Source organism: Tachypleus tridentatus, unplaced genomic scaffold, assembly GCF_004210375.1.
Source record: "Tachypleus tridentatus isolate NWPU-2018 unplaced genomic scaffold, ASM421037v1 Hic_cluster_1, whole genome shotgun sequence".
Taxonomy (NCBI): Eukaryota; Metazoa; Arthropoda; class Merostomata; order Xiphosura; family Limulidae; genus Tachypleus; species Tachypleus tridentatus.
In genome coordinates, this window is record NW_027467777.1 from 10,480,639 (window position 1) to 10,499,765 (window position 19,127).

The 19,127-nt window shown below is 30.7% G+C and overlaps 1 protein-coding gene across 3 annotated transcripts in view; it reads right to left on the reverse strand.

Moving 5' to 3' along the window:
* Nucleotides 1-18,924, reverse strand: part of LOC143242053 (uncharacterized) — a 66,209-nt gene extending 47,285 nt beyond the window's left edge. Inside the window, exons 1-5 of one of the 3 annotated variants that reach the window (XR_013022394.1) lie at nucleotides 18,492-18,924; nucleotides 11,276-11,379; nucleotides 7,746-8,035; nucleotides 6,851-7,001; nucleotides 1,231-1,344 (exon numbers count right to left, since the gene is read on the reverse strand). Coding sequence is in view for 1 of the 3 variants with exons in the window: in XM_076485401.1 (XP_076341516.1) it covers nucleotides 11,276-11,379; nucleotides 18,492-18,632 (245 nt within the window). In the remaining 2 variants the exon portion in view is untranslated. The remainder of the gene's footprint in view (nucleotides 1-1,230; nucleotides 1,345-6,850; nucleotides 7,002-7,745; nucleotides 8,036-11,275; nucleotides 11,380-18,491) is intronic. The other 2 variants (XM_076485398.1, XM_076485401.1) reach the window with 2 other exon arrangements.
* Nucleotides 18,925-19,127: the final 203 nt, after the last annotated feature.

Here is a 19,127-nt window from a genome sequence, read left to right on the forward strand (position 1 = left end):
TCTTCATGCTGTGGAAATTTTCTTGTGACAGAATTTGCTCAGTTTCTTGAAAAAATCCCAAATATACTGACAGTAAGGCAGAGAATCGTTTTAAGGTACTGATGTATTTATAGCTCAGCTTCTTTCTGTGTCATCTCCATCACTTAGTGCTTTGATTTTTGTGGGATGTTAGGAGAAGCTTTTTGTAAAAGTATAAGCATAGATAAAAGGTTCTTTTTTTTTTTTAAATGTTATGTATGGCTAAACAGCAATAAATAGCTGTAGAAGTAAATCAATGAAGTTGATATACACTATACGTATAGCATGGCGAAGCGTGTTAAGGCGTGCGACTCGTAATCTGAGGGTTGTGGGTTCGCAACCCTGTCATTCCAAACGTGCTCGCCCTATCGGCCATGGTCAATCCCACTATTCGTTGGTAAAACAGTAGCCCAACAGTCCTAAATTAAGAATGGCTAGCACAGATAGCCCACGAGTAGCTTTGTGTGAAATTCAAAAACATCTACAAACCAACTCATCAACCCTATTTTATCCACCACCTCTCAAAAAAGTATGAAATTTGTTTGGTTACAGAGCTAACAAATAGAAAAGTTCAAGAAAAAAAACAGGAGATTAGTTGAGTACTTTATTTCTTTTTTTAATGTTTGTTATTTAGGCATAAGTGTAAAAGTAATTGACATGTAAATATAGGTGTATTTGTTAGGTTAGTTAAGATTAGAGTAAGTAAAATTATAATATAAAAAATGGTTCTAAAGGCACAAGAACAGGTTGTAATAGCTCATGGGTAACATAATTTGTAATTTAAAGCAAGCTGCATGTAATTTCACAGATATATCATTGTGACACTGGAGAATGGTACGAAAAAGATTAAACAAAATAAATTTAAAAGTTTAAAAAGTGTACATTGTTACAAAGAAGAAAAATATGTGGCAAAATGCCAAATTGTTTACATTTTTAAATAGGTAAAAGTATGGTTTCCCCTTTAGGATCTTTTTAGCTTAATGCTTCTGATACGTTCATTATTTCCCTTTTTTTGAATTTAAAATATTATATTCTTTCCTCTTTGCTTTAATTAATATATTGTTTTATGACATTAAAATTTGTTTTCACTTTAGTTTCAATCCATTTCATAACTTTGCTAAATATGTTAAACTGTTGCCAGCTAACTTGACTATTAACCCTCCATTACTAACAAGTAATATTCTTTTCCAATATTTTATTACATATACATACCAACTACTCCATTTCCATGAACTGGTAATGCTATACACTGTTGGTTCTTCCTTGTTGTTGAAGTTCTAGATGATATAGAAATGTTGTCCAGGCTTGTGTCATGGTCTGAAAACCCTGAACCAAAGCGAGGTCAAAAGTATATAAAATAGTTGTTATTCTCTTTGGCATATAGAGAGTTACTTAAATTATTGACAAAACATGGTTATATTTTCTGGGGAAAGATAATTAGTAAAATAAGTTATGACTAAAACAGTTTCAGTCTAAATGATTTCAGTTATCAATCCTGAGAGTGAAACCTGTAAAACTAAGCACAGTTTAGCATAAACATCAACTGTTACAGTCTGCACATCATCCCTTATTTCTGTTTTATTTTAATAAAGATTTTGTTAATTGTACACACTTCCCTTATTTTATATACAAAAAAACTTATTAAATACATACTTCCTGGACAAATTTGCTGTTATCAGTAGATCCATTTCACTGATCAGATCAAAGTATCACACACATACACTAATTTTTTTTCTTTCTTTGTTTGTTTTACATATCCAATCCATATCATGTATTCAACCTAGAATTTGAATTAGGATATAATCAAAGCCAAATCACAATGACCATAACTTACACATATAGACAATATAAGAATGAGATGATTTAAATTGCATGATTTACATGCCTGACTGTTGGAGTGAGATTGAGCACCATGGTGAGAGCAAAAGAGCTGTCTGAGGCTTTGAGAAAGAAAATTGTAGCAGCTTATGAGTCTGGTAAGGTATTTAAAAAGATCCCAAAAGATTTTGAAATCAGCCATTCCACTGTCTGGAAAATAGTCAACAAGTGGAGGACTTTCAAAACAACTGCCAACATGCCCAGGTCTGAGTCGTCTAAGCAAGTTCACCCGAGCAAACCCGCAGATGCTATTGGAGGTCTCAGCATATTTAAAATGTCATCACGGGATTTACAGCAGGTTCTGGCTACTGTTGATGTGAAAGTGCATCTACAATCAGAAAGAGACTGCACAAGTTTAACTTACATGGGAGGTGTGCAGGAGGAAATCTTTGCTCTCTAAGAGAAACATCAAGGCCAGACGACAGATTACCTTCCAGTACCGCCTATGAAAATATCTAGATCAGCAAGACACAGTGAAGGGTATAAAATAAGCACGAGCTATTTTATTCTGTTGATTTTACTTCCCTGGCAGTTGTCTACCAGTTTACACATAGAAGATTTCAAACAATTCAACAGTGAAATTTGTCACTGGTAGGCTCACACTTGAGATTATATTATCAGTCATTTGCAAGGTAAAATACTTATATAACAACAAGATCATTAAACACTGTAAAGTCAAAACAACGAACATTTCAAAGAGAAATATCTTAAATATTCTTAACAGAAGCAGAACAATTTGCACAGCACAGCACTTAGGAAAGGAACAGAGTCATAACACCACACCCCAGACCACTCTGTACCATCTCCCTTATTCACAATGTTAAAGCTGTGGTTAGGGAAAAACAAAAACAATCACTGCAATAAAACCAGCATTATTAACAAAATATTATACTACATGGGGCCCGACCTGGCCTGGTGGGTTAAGGTGTTTGAGTCGTAATCTGAGAGTCACGGATTCAAATCCCCGTTGCCCCAAATATGCTTGCCCTTTCAGCCATGGGTATGTTATTATGTAACAGTCAATCCCACTATTTCTTGGTAAAAGAGTAGCCCAAACATTGGCAGTGGGTGGTGATGACTAGCTGCCCTCCCTCTAAATTAGGGAAGCTCTCATGTAGCTTTGTGTGAAATTCAAAGATTTTAAAGATTATAAAGATTTACAATCCAAATATTAATACAACCACATTTTTGAACAACAACTGTTTATCAAAGTAAGAAACATAGCTAAACATACTGGAATAATTACAGATCCTTTTGCCCCAACAAGAAAGTTTGTAAAGTTATGTGATCTCCACGACCAGCCTCCTCATCCTGTGTAATTAAGTTTAGCACTATCATAGATACAATGACAATTACCATTCAAAAACTTAACTGTTAAGCATTTTATAGAAGGAATTTGATGTGCAACTGTTTCTCTTAATAGAGAAGTTTATAATATATGAACCAAATGAAATAATCCAGATATCAATAATCATTCAAATTAAGTTAACCACTGATCTCACATAAGAGTAGTGCCTTCACTAAAATTTACTTTGAGTATGTAAAGAATAATAATAATAATAAACTCTGAGGACAACTGTCTCTTAATGTACTGAAGTTAGCAATTCTTACATTCTTGGTCTGTAAAATAAATATGCATAGTCTCACAAGTAACAGTGATTATACCATCCAAAACAACTACCCTTCATGAAGATGTTACTCTCTTACAATAATATTAAAGATACCTTCAAGATACAATGCATTCAAAGCATTATTATTACAAACCTTCTTGGATTAGAGAAATTTCACACTTTTTTCTCTTTTAATGGAGATTTTCTTAAAACCAGTTTCTATTTAATAAAAATGCATAAAAATCTGTGTTTTGTAATATTAATCTAAATATTTTAGCATAAATCAGTTGAAAGATATAACAGATCTTTTTGAATATATTTTTATTAAAGGGTAAAAATGACCATCAACACTAAACTAAAAAAAACAGTTCAATATACCAATAAAGAAATGTATAAAACTTGATTAAAAAGATGGCCCTCCTCTGCAATGTAATTAAATTGAATTTGGGTGTTAATTAGGTAGACTAGAAAAGGATGTCACAATTTCCAGTATAAAAATAAAATACACGGCCAAAAGAACATGTCTATTAATAGTAAGCAGATATGAGTTTAGAAGGTTGGCTGAACTGTCCCTCTTCCATAAAATAGTAGAATAATTCATATTAACCTAAACACCTTATAGTGACTTACAAGCCTTATTTAACAATATCAGTAAACAGAATGCAAGATATCCATAGAGAAGACACCTTTATTCAACATTGAAGTTGAAACAACAAAAGCTAGCTTTAATAAATTTAAATTAACTGTCAAATCAAGAAAAATTCCCTAATTTATGAAATGCCTCTGCTTATTTTGGAGCAAAGCTATACTGAATATTCACAACCTTAGATTCATGACTACCAAAAAGTAGCTTGTCATTGTCTAGCAAACTTTTACTCATACTTCTAAACTTTTGTTTTATGGAACAATTTGTGAAAAGAAAATGATAATTATAATTACAGGCAATGAAACTCACAGTTTCTAGCAAAAAAAATATTTTTCAAACAAAGAGTAATAAATACCTTGAATCTACAAATTACAGAAATGTAGCCTCATGAGATTAACCTAATCTCACTCAAATTATATATTTTCTTATTATCTCAGCTCAATAAAACTGTAATGTCACCTGGTGCACCTGCTGTTTTGAAAAGAAAAAATAATAAAAGTCTGGAAGTGAGGGAATGGGATGGAAGAAAGTCTGATAAACTTTTGTTAATTTCTGTTTAATGCTTGAATAAAGTTGTTGGAAAGGTTCACAAGGATGATGGCATTGTGGAAGGTCCAAAGGAAAATTTTTCCTCCCACTAGGAAACAACAGGATAGAAAAATAAAATATGAGATCATACCCAGATACAGAATGCTCCAATGATAAATATCATCAAAATGAGCACATTTGTCTTTGCTTCTCAAATAATGCAAATTAACCTTCAACATGCTATTTTTTAATAAACAATTATTTTAGTACACATGTATCTACAATATTCTAGTACCACACAAGGAATTTAAGGATATGTAACAGGAATTAATTTATTTTCACAGGTAAACAAAACTGCATAATACAGAGTAGTCACTCAACTTTTCCCTACTTTTCTACATATTAATTTATTGCATCTTACAAATACTAACAAAGCGAAATCTGATTCACATATACAGCAAATTAATTTCACAAAATAACAAAAAAATAAAAGACCGACCATGTGAAAAGGACTGAGCGGTGAGTCACCATAGAACAGGAAGGAAGTGGTAGACAAAACAGAAGTGAAAAGTTTGCCACTTCTGTTAACAGAAAGAAGAAAAAAAAACGAAGGACAAGAGGAATGTGATATAGAAAGTGGTACACAGTTGGAAAGTATAGATGGTTATAAACCAGGCAAATCCCATTCAATGTGTGAAGTTGGAGCAATAGAGGTGACACAGGTATATAAGAAAATGATGAGACCAGTTCTGGCTAAGAGCTTCAACTGTCATAGCTCAAGAAAAAGTTTGGTGTTGAGATAAGTGGCAAAAGCCTCCAAGAGAGACACACAGCAAACCTGAATAAACACCTGAAAGAAAGAATCTGGTCCAGCCAAGAGAGTGAATATGCCATAAGCACATGGCAAATATCAATGGGAATAAATCACAAACAACATGTGGAAACAAAGTCCTTAAATGAGTAACCCCCAATACTTGATGTAAGAAACAAGTGCAGAATTTTCAGAGTAGATCATGTACAAATAATTCACAAGAAGAGACAAGAAATGAGAAAATCATGAAGAAACTGCATGTATCTCATAGGAGTGCCTGGAAAAGTGGAGATCCAGTTATTAAGGGAGTAGGGAAACAAATGGATGCTTAATGTGGTGTTGGCAGGATCATATCACCAGGATAAATCCTCAAGAAGAGAAAGGAGGAGATACACAAACACGACAAGTGATTGCAGTCACTTTTTCCTCAATCAAGAAATCTGTGAGTAGCTCGTGTGCATCATGTAGTTCATTGAGATAATGTGAGCTACATGTTTTCCAAATGTTTTGCAACCTGTTTGAAGGCATATTAGTTAACCTTAGTTTATAGAGCAATAGCACTGTTACAAAAAAGGCTATTTAGAATAAACAAATGTAGTTTCATATTACAATCTGAAATCATTATAGAAAAACAAAAAGATAATTTTGATTTATTTTAATGGTTACAAGATTGGTCATATTGACAAACCTCATACAGAGTTTGGGTAGAATAATACAAAATACATTCTAGTTTTACTGATCAAAATGTTTCACGTTTATTTATGATGTTTAAATTTAAATTTCAGATGAGTGATGCACCCACAGTAGTCAATTTTCTGATTACACACATTCACAGACTCTTGCAGTGAAAAAGACTTCATTATAAATGATGTTTTTCTCAACAAATGATTCAATCATTATTCACAGTTGACATAATTTTATGAAGATACACAAAACGTATTAGCAATTATTGTGGTGAAACTATAAAGATAAATTTGGAGTCACAAACTTGGCTGATTCAACCAAGCCCATAGTGAAAAGAAATTATGGTAATGGTTTCTCTCACTGTCTGTTGGTTATGGGTTCAAATCCCTGTCCCCAAGCATGTTCATACTTTTACCCATTGGGATGTTGTAACATTAAAATCCATTACACTCTTTGTTGATAAAAGAGTGGTAACTAACTAACTCTCTTCTCTTTGGTATGTCATTGCTAAATTAGGGATGGCTAATGCAGGTAGCCCTTAAGTACCTTTGCCCAAAATACAAAACTAACCAAACATTAAAAATATTAAAACACTAAATGTACAGAATATCACTTGACTAAAATCACAAAGATTTAGAGCAAATAAAATCCAAAAAGCTCACACGCAGTACTTACTACAAGTATACCATCGGTCTTCTGTATTCAGTTGTAAACTGTTGCCTCTTTGATATTTTGGAGGCAAAGAGGTTTGAAATTGTATGGCAAACACCACTTATACCTCTTTTAATTTTTTATCATCACACCTTGAATACTGAAATTCTGGTACCTAAAAAAAATACAAAAATAATTTTTTAAACTGGTGTATGATTTTAGAAATGCTGAACTTCTCAGAAATACATGCAAAATGTATAACAAATTTATCACAACATAATTTATGACCAGTGGAAAATCTGTTGAGAAACTGATATTATTCTTCAAGAGAGAGAGAGAGAAAGAAAGAAAAATATAATATCACAATAATTTGTGTTTGAAGCAAGATATACCCAGTTTGTCATTGAGATAAATATCTCAGTCTCTGGCTATCTAATTAGCTAAATTTATCAATTATCTGTAATATCATATGGGATGAATCATACTTTTATCACTCATTTGTATTCTAGACTTCGTGTGTTGTTTATAAATTCAATAAGACTTAGCCTCAGAACAATGTATTAGCAATTTGTAAATTTGAGCAAGTTGAGGGTGGGTGTGTGAGGTTCTTGCATTTTCATTGGTTGCTCTGAAGTTCCATATGATCGAAGCATAGAAAATAAAGATTTAGAAGATTAATGACATTTTACATAACATTTCATAGTTTAAGGGGGAAGTTCAAAAGAGGAAATAACTGAAGAACAAATATTCAAATTCTCACACTAGGGTAAATTAAAGTTGTTTTTAAATATTTTTCTTATATTATTAAGAACTTAAAATTTATATATTAAAAGCTGCATTATCATCTATGGTTTCTTGTCAAGTTTGTTCGTACATCAAGGTAGTTAAGTGGTTTAATTATATTCTGAATGTAACTCACTGAAACATCATGACACGTCAGTTTGACCAGCCCGTGTGCTAAGAGTTCATACATCTCCAGTGTCTTGTTCGGATCATGAAAGGTGTCAACCAATGTACTTATATAGTTTTATTTAGACTGTACTCTGCCCTTAAATACAAAATGATTAGTAAAGCATACTGCAAGTGATTCCAGTGCCAGCAGTAAGCCAAAACACTGAGACACAACCCATCTCAGTAACAACAAAACTGGAAACCATCAAGAAGTTTGAATGAAAGCCAGACTTATGTTCTCATCATCAGCTACAGCAACTATCAAGAAAGAAAAAATTATCTCTTAAGTTACTAAATCGGTATTGCCCTATGATAATGGATAGCAAAGACTGACTTGACAGATTAAAAAAAAAAAAAAGAGCATCATTTACACAGCCTAAAGGCAGCAAGTACTAAAAAGGAAGCAACATCAATGTGCCAACAAGTTTAAAAGATATTATTGAACAAAGAGGATATATGACCCATCAAGTTTTCAACATTTGAGACTGATCTATATTCGAAGAAGATGCCAGACAGAACAGGTTTAAACAACAAAAACAATTTTTGACAACTGGTTTACAACTTTGTCTGCCCTACAGTAAAGAGATATTTTTCTATGGAAAATGTTTCCCATAAAGCACTAGTGGTTGATGACAACTCACCAAATCACCCTAACAACCTAATTTACACATCAACAAACATTTCTGTGGAGTTTCTTACTCCAAACACCACTTCTTTGATCCAACAAATAAATGAATACGCCATAGCCTCTTTTAAAGCATATAAATGATGAGGGGCAGTGGACAGCAAAAGAAACATCTGGGTCAGAGGTTTCTGGAAACCATTCAACATCAAGAATGTAAAGATGAATGCAGTTTGAAAAATAAACTGGCTAAAATATGTGTACAGTTTTCATCCCTCTTATTAAAATAAATCACATCATTAGCACATCAGTTTGGATTTTAATGGAATTAATGAGCAACTACATACTACAAATCATACTACAAACAAATGACCAATGAACTGCTGATAATACACTCACAGAAAATTGGCTGCTTATGAATAGAAAGATGAATAAAAACCAGAACCACAATTGTTTTTAAAACAAATGATGTCTCCCCTATTACAAGGCGATAATTATCTGGAGGTTATAAAATTTTCTATGTGAAATTGGAACATTTTCTGATGCATACAAGTATTTGCAATCTTGAGATCAAAATTACTATGCATGTTGGATAGTCAACATGCAAAAAGAAAATAGGCACAAGAAAAGCATTACTTAAAAACGTCTTAAAACTAAATAACAAAAAATTTTCAGAGTCTGAAAAAGAGAATATCATTTATTCCTCTTCAGCTTTAACATGTAAAGCTATATAATACTTATTAACCATAATATACAATTATCAATTTCAATGATAATGCCACATAAAATAACTGATTAACTTAAATTATGTTTAAATCAATTTATCACAAAAATTATTTAAAATATTTTAAGATAAATTAATGGTTCAAAACATATCAACCGATAAAAATTAATGGTTCCAATTATTATTCTTTGCAATTATTCCAGCTTGTGTGAAAATAATTAATTAGCTAACCATTGATTAATTAGTCTAGTGATTAATCACTTACCACATTCCATCAATCACGTAGCTCTAAGTAACTGATTTATCTGAGGTATAATTTAGAAAATGATCAAACATGAGTTTTAAAAATAATAAACTGTTTGATTACTCTTTTATCTTTTTTCTCCCCCTTATTCCCTGTGAGCATCACCCAATACAGTAAACACAACACTCCTACTAATGAAGCTTAAATCAGCATACAGGTGTAAAATCCAAGCCAAGCAAATCACAGGCCGATCTTAACTCCAAAATATTCCCTGAAAAAATTGAAGGGAACAAACACTGAAGTGTTTGAAATATTATCAAACAAAATATAGTGGGTACAATAACTAATGAGAAACTCAAAAAAAATCCATCCTTAAGAATTTTTTTTATATATATAAAGATTTATCTCAATTTTAAACTCTGACTAGTATGAGAGCAAGGTGATTTTCATGCTAAAATTAATAAAATTTATATATCTTTAATATTACACTTTCCTAACTTCATTTGCAGAGCTTCTAGAATCTTCTAATTGAATATCAAGTCATTTTTGGTAAAACTTTATATGTTATGCATTATTTTCTCTACCCTTACACTATATGAGCTTAGGCCATTTGTTTAACCTTGTAACCACACCAAAAAAAAAATATCAAACAACATTTTTTCATTTCTAAAATCCCTGCAGATTACAATAGAAGCTTATCATTATTTATCCTGACTACTGTCAGGGCTTGCATCAGTTAAATATGACAACTTCCAATATACTAAGCCTATGTAACAAGCTAGAAATCACCTTGTATACACTTAGTTCAAATTACAGCATAAAATTATGTAATACACACAATCTTCATACATATATACAAATAAATTAATCTATTTCTTCATTTTTATTTTCTCGTGTTACCTAATAAGTATTTTTTTTACTTTTATAACAAACAAAATATGTACACAAAAAATAACAAAAATCTAGTACTTAATTGTGAATGCTGTAATTTCTTTTGTTGTCAAAGACTTAAAGTGTTGAGAAATGCTAACCCAAATTTTCACTGGGCTGTTTATTTTTTTCCCAAATTATTTATTAATTTCAAATATATACTTTAGAGCACAAACAATAATAAACACAAAGCATACAATGTCCTATAATTATTACAATTTAACTGGTTTTCTAACCAAACATTGTGCATTAAAACAATTTCCTTAGCTGGTTAAACTAAACTTAGTGATAGCAGATTTGAATCTACGTTCCGATCAACTTAAAAGCCATCCTGTGAACGAGATGGCATAAAACATAAGATTAAATATTGGTTATCAATAATGTAATAGCAAATACCAAAGACAGAGAGAGAGAGAATTATTGACATTTTTGAAAGACTGCATGTAAGAAAACAGAGCTTTATGGGATAGCTTGGTAACTGTAACATTATGTTATGTATTAGGAAAATCTGCATGTCTGAAAGTTGTATTCAATCTCAGTCAAGTGAAAAGACGATCCAAGATTAGCAACTTGGAACAAACAAGTGCCATCACGTCATACAAAACTGTGAACACTAAGACGTTACAAATTAAAATATTTTAGTTTCGAAATTCAGAAATTAAAACTATATTACATAATAGAAATATCTGATTAACTTTAGATCTACATTTATTTTGATTATTACCACATCTTTATAGAATTTTATAGCTCAATGAAAATAATACATTAGCAACACAAGAGAATTCTCTCCCACCTACGTGTAATTATTGTATTTGGAATGATCTCTTTCAAAACACAACCAGTATGAATAAAACATGTACAAATATAAGATGTTTTTTTTTGGTAATTTCAATCTTTATGTAATGCTCAAAACTTTTACCAAGTGCTTTTATATTAAATAAATAAATTCTGTTCAGATAATTAATTATTAACACTCACTTGATGTCATCAAAAGGTTGTTCTTTATATATTGCCCAAACCAAAGCCCAGTTGTTCATTAACCATTTCCGAGGAGCTTTTTCATCTGAAGAATCACATTCCCCCTAAAATACGTCAAAGTAAATTGTCAACATAACTATTATTTTACTGATACAGGAAATGAAATATCTCCAAGCATAATGACAACTAATAAAAATATGTTAAAGTGCACTTTACTGGAAAATAATACTAATAACAAACTACAGGAGAAACCCTATCACACAAATTCTTCAGGTCATGAAACTGATATAATACACACTGGCTGTAGAAATAACTGAGAACAATGCTTTTAACATGAAAAATTGTACTTTCTCAATACCTTATAAATATATAAGGCATGAAATCTTTTTTAAACTGTCTCCAGGTGTTACCTTTACTTAAATGCTTAAGCAGAGTTTTAAATGCACACATATTCAGCCATTTCTAAAGTAAATTATTACTAACACATTTTCGCATACATTCTCACCATTGGTTATATTATACTGGAAATGAGACATTTACACCAGAACATAGAGAAATAGACATTTCTTGAAAACCAGATGACCTTCCTTCTAAACTACCTTTATTTGTATATCACTCATTTGATTACACCACCATTTCCAATATGTAACTGAAGATAGGTCCACCTTCAAAAAGTGCTCAAATTACGGGGCTTATATTTAATTTCTATCAAGACATTTTGAACCTACATGTTTTTACAACATCTTCAATAACATGTACAGTATATTGTCCAAATAAAGAAGCACACACACCTCAATACTGGGTTACAGTCTTAGAGCAGAATTAATTGACTTCTTTCCAAACTGTTTATTATCAATATGTATTGCATCACAACACATAACGTCATGTTTTGCCTGTTACAATGCTAACTATATAGGACTGACCTAAACATTAGGGAAAGTTGCTTACGTTCTACATAAAATACAGAGTGGACCATAGCTGAAATTATTTGATTTAACTGTGCATTGGTTTCCATTTCTGTGTGATTGTATCAGGAATAACCAGGGTTACAGGGATTTTATTCATTTCTATTAAGACTTCTCGAACTTGCATGTTTTATAACACCATAATTATACTGTTCTCCTAATGTCTTTAAACTCAAAAAATTAAAAAAGAGTATGGGAAAATGCCAAGCTGAAACTTTGAAGAAAATAGAAAACCTAGCATTCAGAGAAGGAAAAACATTTGTTCATTCTATTTCATATTTATCAGTTTCTCATTTCACTGCACATTGGTAATTTCATTACTGTTAGTATTAGGGTTGAAAAAATAGTAGACAAAATATAGTTTTGCCAGAAAAATAGCTTTGAAAAGAAGTATTTTTTTACTTTTAAGCATGGAAACTGATTCATTTAAGGCTTTGGAAATTCACAGATAGATTTTATGGGAAATATTTTGATAGAAATATTGATTACTTGTGTACAATACAGTTATGGCTACTGAAAGCTTGACAAATTTCATAAATGAATGTGTCATAAATTTAGAATTATAGTAAAAAATAGTACTTACAGCTCCACATGAGCATGTGCTTCCCTATTGACTGACCCCATACACATAGGGTGTTAATATTATTTATCACTATAAATTTTTATATTTATGAATATTATTCAGCACTATTAACTTTTAGAACTCAAACTTAATCCAGTTGAAACTTACCAGATATTACCAAGTGTTAATAAGCAAAGGTAGCCAACTGATCAATCGGTACATTCTAGTAATTATAGCTTCTTGTTTTCTGTGTATTAACTTATGAATATTACATACTTCTAGTCAGTTTGCTATACAAAATCAGATTCATTAACTGTTCACATCATCTGTGTACTTCTAGTACTTACAGTCTTATGTCAAACTACATTAAAAAATACAAGTCTCTAAATTTAAATTGTAAAGCTTAATATGACAGAAAAGATCAGGTGAACGTTCCATCTTGGGATTTTATATATACACGAGAAAATAAATCAACAGCTGGTCAGTGCAAGGTCAAAACTAAATATAATGATAACAAGTATGAATCATTATAACCCAAAGGGTATTTTAAGATGCAGATATTTAAATATTAGCCCTAAAAGTACACACTAACTTTTAATTAACAGATTTCTTAACATTATTTCTACTAAATATTTGAGGGCTATCTGTGCAAGATGTCCCTAATTTAGACTAGAGGGAAGGCAGCTAGTCATCACTGCCCACTATTAACTCTTGAGCTACTCTATTACTAATGGATTGACTCTTATACTATAATGCACCCACATTTGAAAGGCAAGCATGTTTCGTGTGACAGGAATTTAAATCTGCAACCCTTATGAAACTGTTGCTTTACTGTTACTATTTACTATTGTAAATGTAAGATATTAAGGGCTTTAAATACAAAGTATATCCATGCTGGACTATATAATTTAAGGATATATAAGTAAATGAAAAAGTAAGCTACCCAAATTTCAGATTCTCATTTGTGATTAAGTTTAGCTCGTGTTTCTATCTTAAATGTAAATTTTAGTATCTTACTGTTCGTGTTAGGAAATCCTAACATGATATAGAAAAGTTACATCTTACAACCTTTGTTTTGTTACTTTTCAAAATTTAGAAGTTAAAACTGATTGGCCAAAAAATAAAAAGTGAACTAAAACTAAATTTATTGACATTGACTCTTCATAAAAGCGTTTAATTTACATATGTATTTCAGAAAGTTATCACATTAACACCACAGGTGTTAATAATATTGTGTAGTGATAATAATTTTGGTAGGTATATTGATTTACTACAAGTAAGACCAAAAAAAATTTTGTTTAAATTTCATACACATGTATAATTACATCCACAAATACTTGATTAAAACTTTATATACACATACAATTTAGTTTTTAGATGACAAATCTATGCAGCAAACATGTAGTTTTGTTTAGTTCTATTTCATAACTTTTTATAAGGATGGAAATTAGGAATTTTAATAAGTAGAAATGTGTGGTTTCATTTCTAATTCAAAAAATTAAGGACAACTGCACAGTAAAAACAAGTGTTTACACTTTATTTGCACCATTTGATAACAACATTAAACCCTACTGTTCCCAACCAAAATTTTAATATGTTCTTGCACCCCTCACAGTAATTATTCATTTTTTAAGAATAAAAATGAAGGTGGCCAAAACAAATTTTTATAATTAGTTTTTAATGATATAGAGACAAAAACGAAACATTTGGAAAAGAAAAAATATTACAACAAACTAAAAGTTGAATAAACCCTACATGGCCTACAAAAAAATAAATTTTCATCCATACATGAAATTTCTTTGAATTTGAAATGTTCATAAGCCAATTTAAATTTAATGACTCTTTTATTCTTCTTTATTCCTTACAAGTTTTTCAAAGCATGGCACAATTTTTGAATATATAGGACAGTACCCTTGATATAAACAAAAAAAATTGAAATGTTATCTCCCACCTCCAAGGGATGCGAGCACCCCTGGTTGGGAACCACTGCATTAAACACTAATGTCATTCAAATACAATGTCAGTATTTTAATATTAAAAACTTACTTTTTTTTTTTTAAATCATGCATCAGATAACTTTCACATTTACATATGTATTTCAGAAAGTTATCACATTAACACCACAGGTGTTAATAATATTGTGTAGTGATTATAATTTTGGTAGGTATATTGATTTACTACAAGTAAGACCAAGAAATAAATTTTGTTTAAATTTCATACACATGTATAATTACATCCACAAATACTTGATTAAAACTTTATATACACATACAATTTAGTTTTTAGATGACAAATCTATGCAGCAAACAACAGTATATTATACAGAATTGAAACTTTATTTGTGTCAAATAGAAATATTAACACTAAAGAACTTCTCTAAATTACTAATTTGGTGTTTAGATCTTGATATAATATCAGAAAATTCTTTCAAGTTGAAACTTTTAAACTAACAAATGTTGTATTACCCCAAGACATTTTGAATAAATGGTTGGATGTTATAAACCAAACACAAAATACTTCACTGTTGATAGCATCATTGCAACAAAATGTTGCTGATTTTCATAAAATCTTTATCTTTGTGAGATTACATCATGATCAATGTTCTAAAAGACAAAGAAAAGGGAAATATAATGTAATTACAATCATCGTAAAATATAACCAATGTCCATTTTCCTTATTGGCTATGTACTTTCAATAAAAGTATCAGCTTTAATTACTATTTTTTATGACTGTCTTTTCTCTTTCTTTTTCCAACCAATTCCTTCAGCTTTCCTAACAATGTTATATTAGAACCTGGTAATGAGAAAATCCATATATAATTTAATTTTACCATGATTTAAGCCGTAACTGCATTAGCCAATTAACTCTAAGGTCTCATTTTAATAGCCTTCATTTATATTTACATTATACAATTGGCATGTTTCTCAAACCAATTATTTAATGAAACGGTTTAACTGTTACTTGAAACTGGTATCTTTACACTTAATAACACATTCATTAACTTTATTAACACATAAAATTATGTACAATTAGAAGATGTTTCACAGATAATATTCAATTCCACAAAAATATGTTTGACATATATAAATTTAAATTTTTCAACCTTTTTATCACACTCATTTTTATTACTCACATAATGCATTATAATGTTTACACACACACATGGACAAAAGTAAAATCAACTAGCAAAAGCAAATATACCCCACAATTTAAAAAATCAAGAAACCATATCAGGTCGCATATCACATATTCCCAACATCAGCAGAAAAATAACCAACATTTGGCAAAAAAACTAGCAACAAAATATGACATTCCAGTTAATACCAAATTTATTCAAAAACCAGGCACATAACTAAGGTCTATACTATATAAAAACTACACTGACAAATACAACACCAACATTATAAAATACAATGTGATAACTGCCAACTTCTATGTTGGAAAAACAAGTAGAGAAATGGAAACCAGATTCAACAAACACAAACAAGTCACCTTCACGTTTTTAAATACTGCAAATCAAATAAACACAACATAACCATAGAAAACACCCAAACAAACAAACAAATGCAAAATTAAAGAAGCCTTCCTATACAACAACTCAAGCACAAAATCAAGGTGGTCCTTTGTATTGGTTTATATCTAAATATAATCAAACATCTAAACATGCCCTCTACACAACCACCTTCAAACATGTAGTCAGCTACTGGTCAGCAACCCTTTCTTTCTTTGTGAACAAGAAGATGACTGAAGAAAGTCAAAACATTGTTTGTTTTCTCTACCAATACCAGCCGTTTTTCAATATATAATTTTCTCTACAAGTGGGTTTGTCTCGTTATCACGGAATATGTGATTTGGATTGTCTACCAATCCATTTCCTACTCAGTTGCTCTACATGTTTATCAAAGGTCCACACATGTATTGGAAAAGGGGAAGAGTTGGTTTCCTTCTAACTTGTCAAACTCTAAACTTTTAAGTTTGAGGAAGAAGCTTCAAGAAGGAAAATGACCCCCACAAAATGCCTTCAAAAAAAATTCAAGTGCTCATCTACCCATATCATGAAAAATTACATCAGAGATGTAAGAATATATGGTAAACGCTGATTAGAATATTTCAATGGGATTCATAAATTATTGCAAAATTGTATGGATATATTTGCACACAGTGTTTTTTTCAAGTAAACAACATATGGTGGGAGGATACTTTAAAAAATTATAACTCAAAAAGTAGATTGAACACCATCCTGACTTTTTTTCTAGATCATATTCAGAGATGTAAGAATATATGGTAAATATCTGAAAAGGCTGAATAACTGGTGACATGGTCAAACTGTGACCTGAAGTAGGGCTATTTTTAGCTAAATCATAAACTACCGAGACCTAATGAACCTTTATGTACAACGGATATGTTATAGGAAATTTGAAAAGAAAATTTAGCTTTGTATCACATTAAGTCTTAGAGCTATGGCTTATTAAATAAACCAATGTTTTTTTACAATTTTGGGTTTTCAGGTGATTTTACAGCCTCACTATGAAAATCCTAAGAGAGATAAGTTTTGTTTCAGACCATTTTTGAATTATCAGAGATTAATTCAGTCAGTGCAGCAAATTTCAGCCTTCTACCACCTTCTTTCTCTTGCAGCCAAAGTTGCCTGAAAATGAATTCGCCAAAAATAACAAAAAATTAATTACATTTTACAAGGCTACAGCCTACATTTTCATTACAACATTGTAATGAGAAACTATTAGAAATATTGATCTAATCTTTGGCAATTTTCATTATATTAGCACATATGAATTTTTTCAAGGCATTCCAAAAATTCTCCAAAATCTGGATGATTTGACATGGGCATGTTTCTTATACTTTACCCTATCTTGCAGTCCTCATTCAAAGCAAATTAAGATAAGCCTGTATTACGATGGGACAAATTCATTTCAAATCAAGATATCACAGTTGTAAGATGTATATTTGTTCAGCAATATATTCAAATGGTAGTAACATAATGGTCATAACAAAAAAAAAAAAAGTAACTTTTACCACTTCATTAAGAAAGATGGTGACCCACTAGTAAATAAATCACTTTTCACGTTTCAGTTAGTAAATATCCCAGTTTGAAAATATATAACAATCTACAATTAATTCAAGATTTGTTACACCCAGAAAATAAATAGAAAGCAACAAATTGTTAATGTTTAATTAGTATATAAGAAGTTTTCATTTCAATAATAATAATCTTACATGAAAATAACCAAATTTTAACAGAACTTCACAGAGATCATTATTTTCTGGTAAAGAACACTCATTTTTTGATTGGTATGCAATAATATTGTAATTTCAGGTGTTTTGTTCGTCTCAACTGTATTGATTGTATTTCACGCATAAACCTACGACAAAGTACAATAAATGTATTACTCTTAAAATTGTTATCTTCTTCAAACTTTCAACACACAAAATAAAACTTTTCAACTTTCTTAACCTAAACATAATCTAAGATCGAAACGTTGTTCTCCACTTGTATAGTTTTAATAACCATACCAACTGTCTTGAGATACATTTTTACAAACGATTTAAATAGCCCACAATTGCCTCAAAAAATAACTATAGCGGTGATTCTGCATTGAACAGTGATATAGAGAAAAGAGGCTTAGACTGGATCGTTTAGGGTTAGAATATAAAATTTTGCTTTACTTACGTACGTATCACATCGAGATATTTGGATCACGTTAACGTCAAAGAGTTTTTGTGATATAACTTTAAACTGGCTGACAACACTTTGTGATATAATAAAAGTTACAAATGGTAATAAACTTTTTGTTATAAACGTTTGTTTCATCGGATTTCAAACCTTTTTCAAAAATCTTTTCACATCTTGCGGTCTTTTGATGACGTAACTCGCATAACTCACACGTGAGCATGCGTAAATATCAATAATTCTGGAAAACCGTCCATAAGCCTAGTTTTTGATAAAACCTCCAAATTTATTCCAGAAATGTACAGTAAAAAACAAGTTCGCTATATTAATTTTGAGAAATACCATTTTAATATCTTACACTTTAGAATCCTAATATAACGTAACGCACATAAATTTTTGCAGAGAAGTGAGCATGCGTACATTCAAATATATCAATAATTCTGGAAAACCGTAAATAAACCGTGAAAGAAACAAAACACTACGGATGAAACTGAAACCTAAAATGATCTTCTAAAGGGTTTTGTTTCAAATTTCTTCATTAATGGTTTTTTCTTTTAAGTTTCAGTTTCGGTTTGAAATAACCAAAAACTACGGTTCAAACTGAAACTGAAACCTGAAAAACAAACTTTTAAAGGG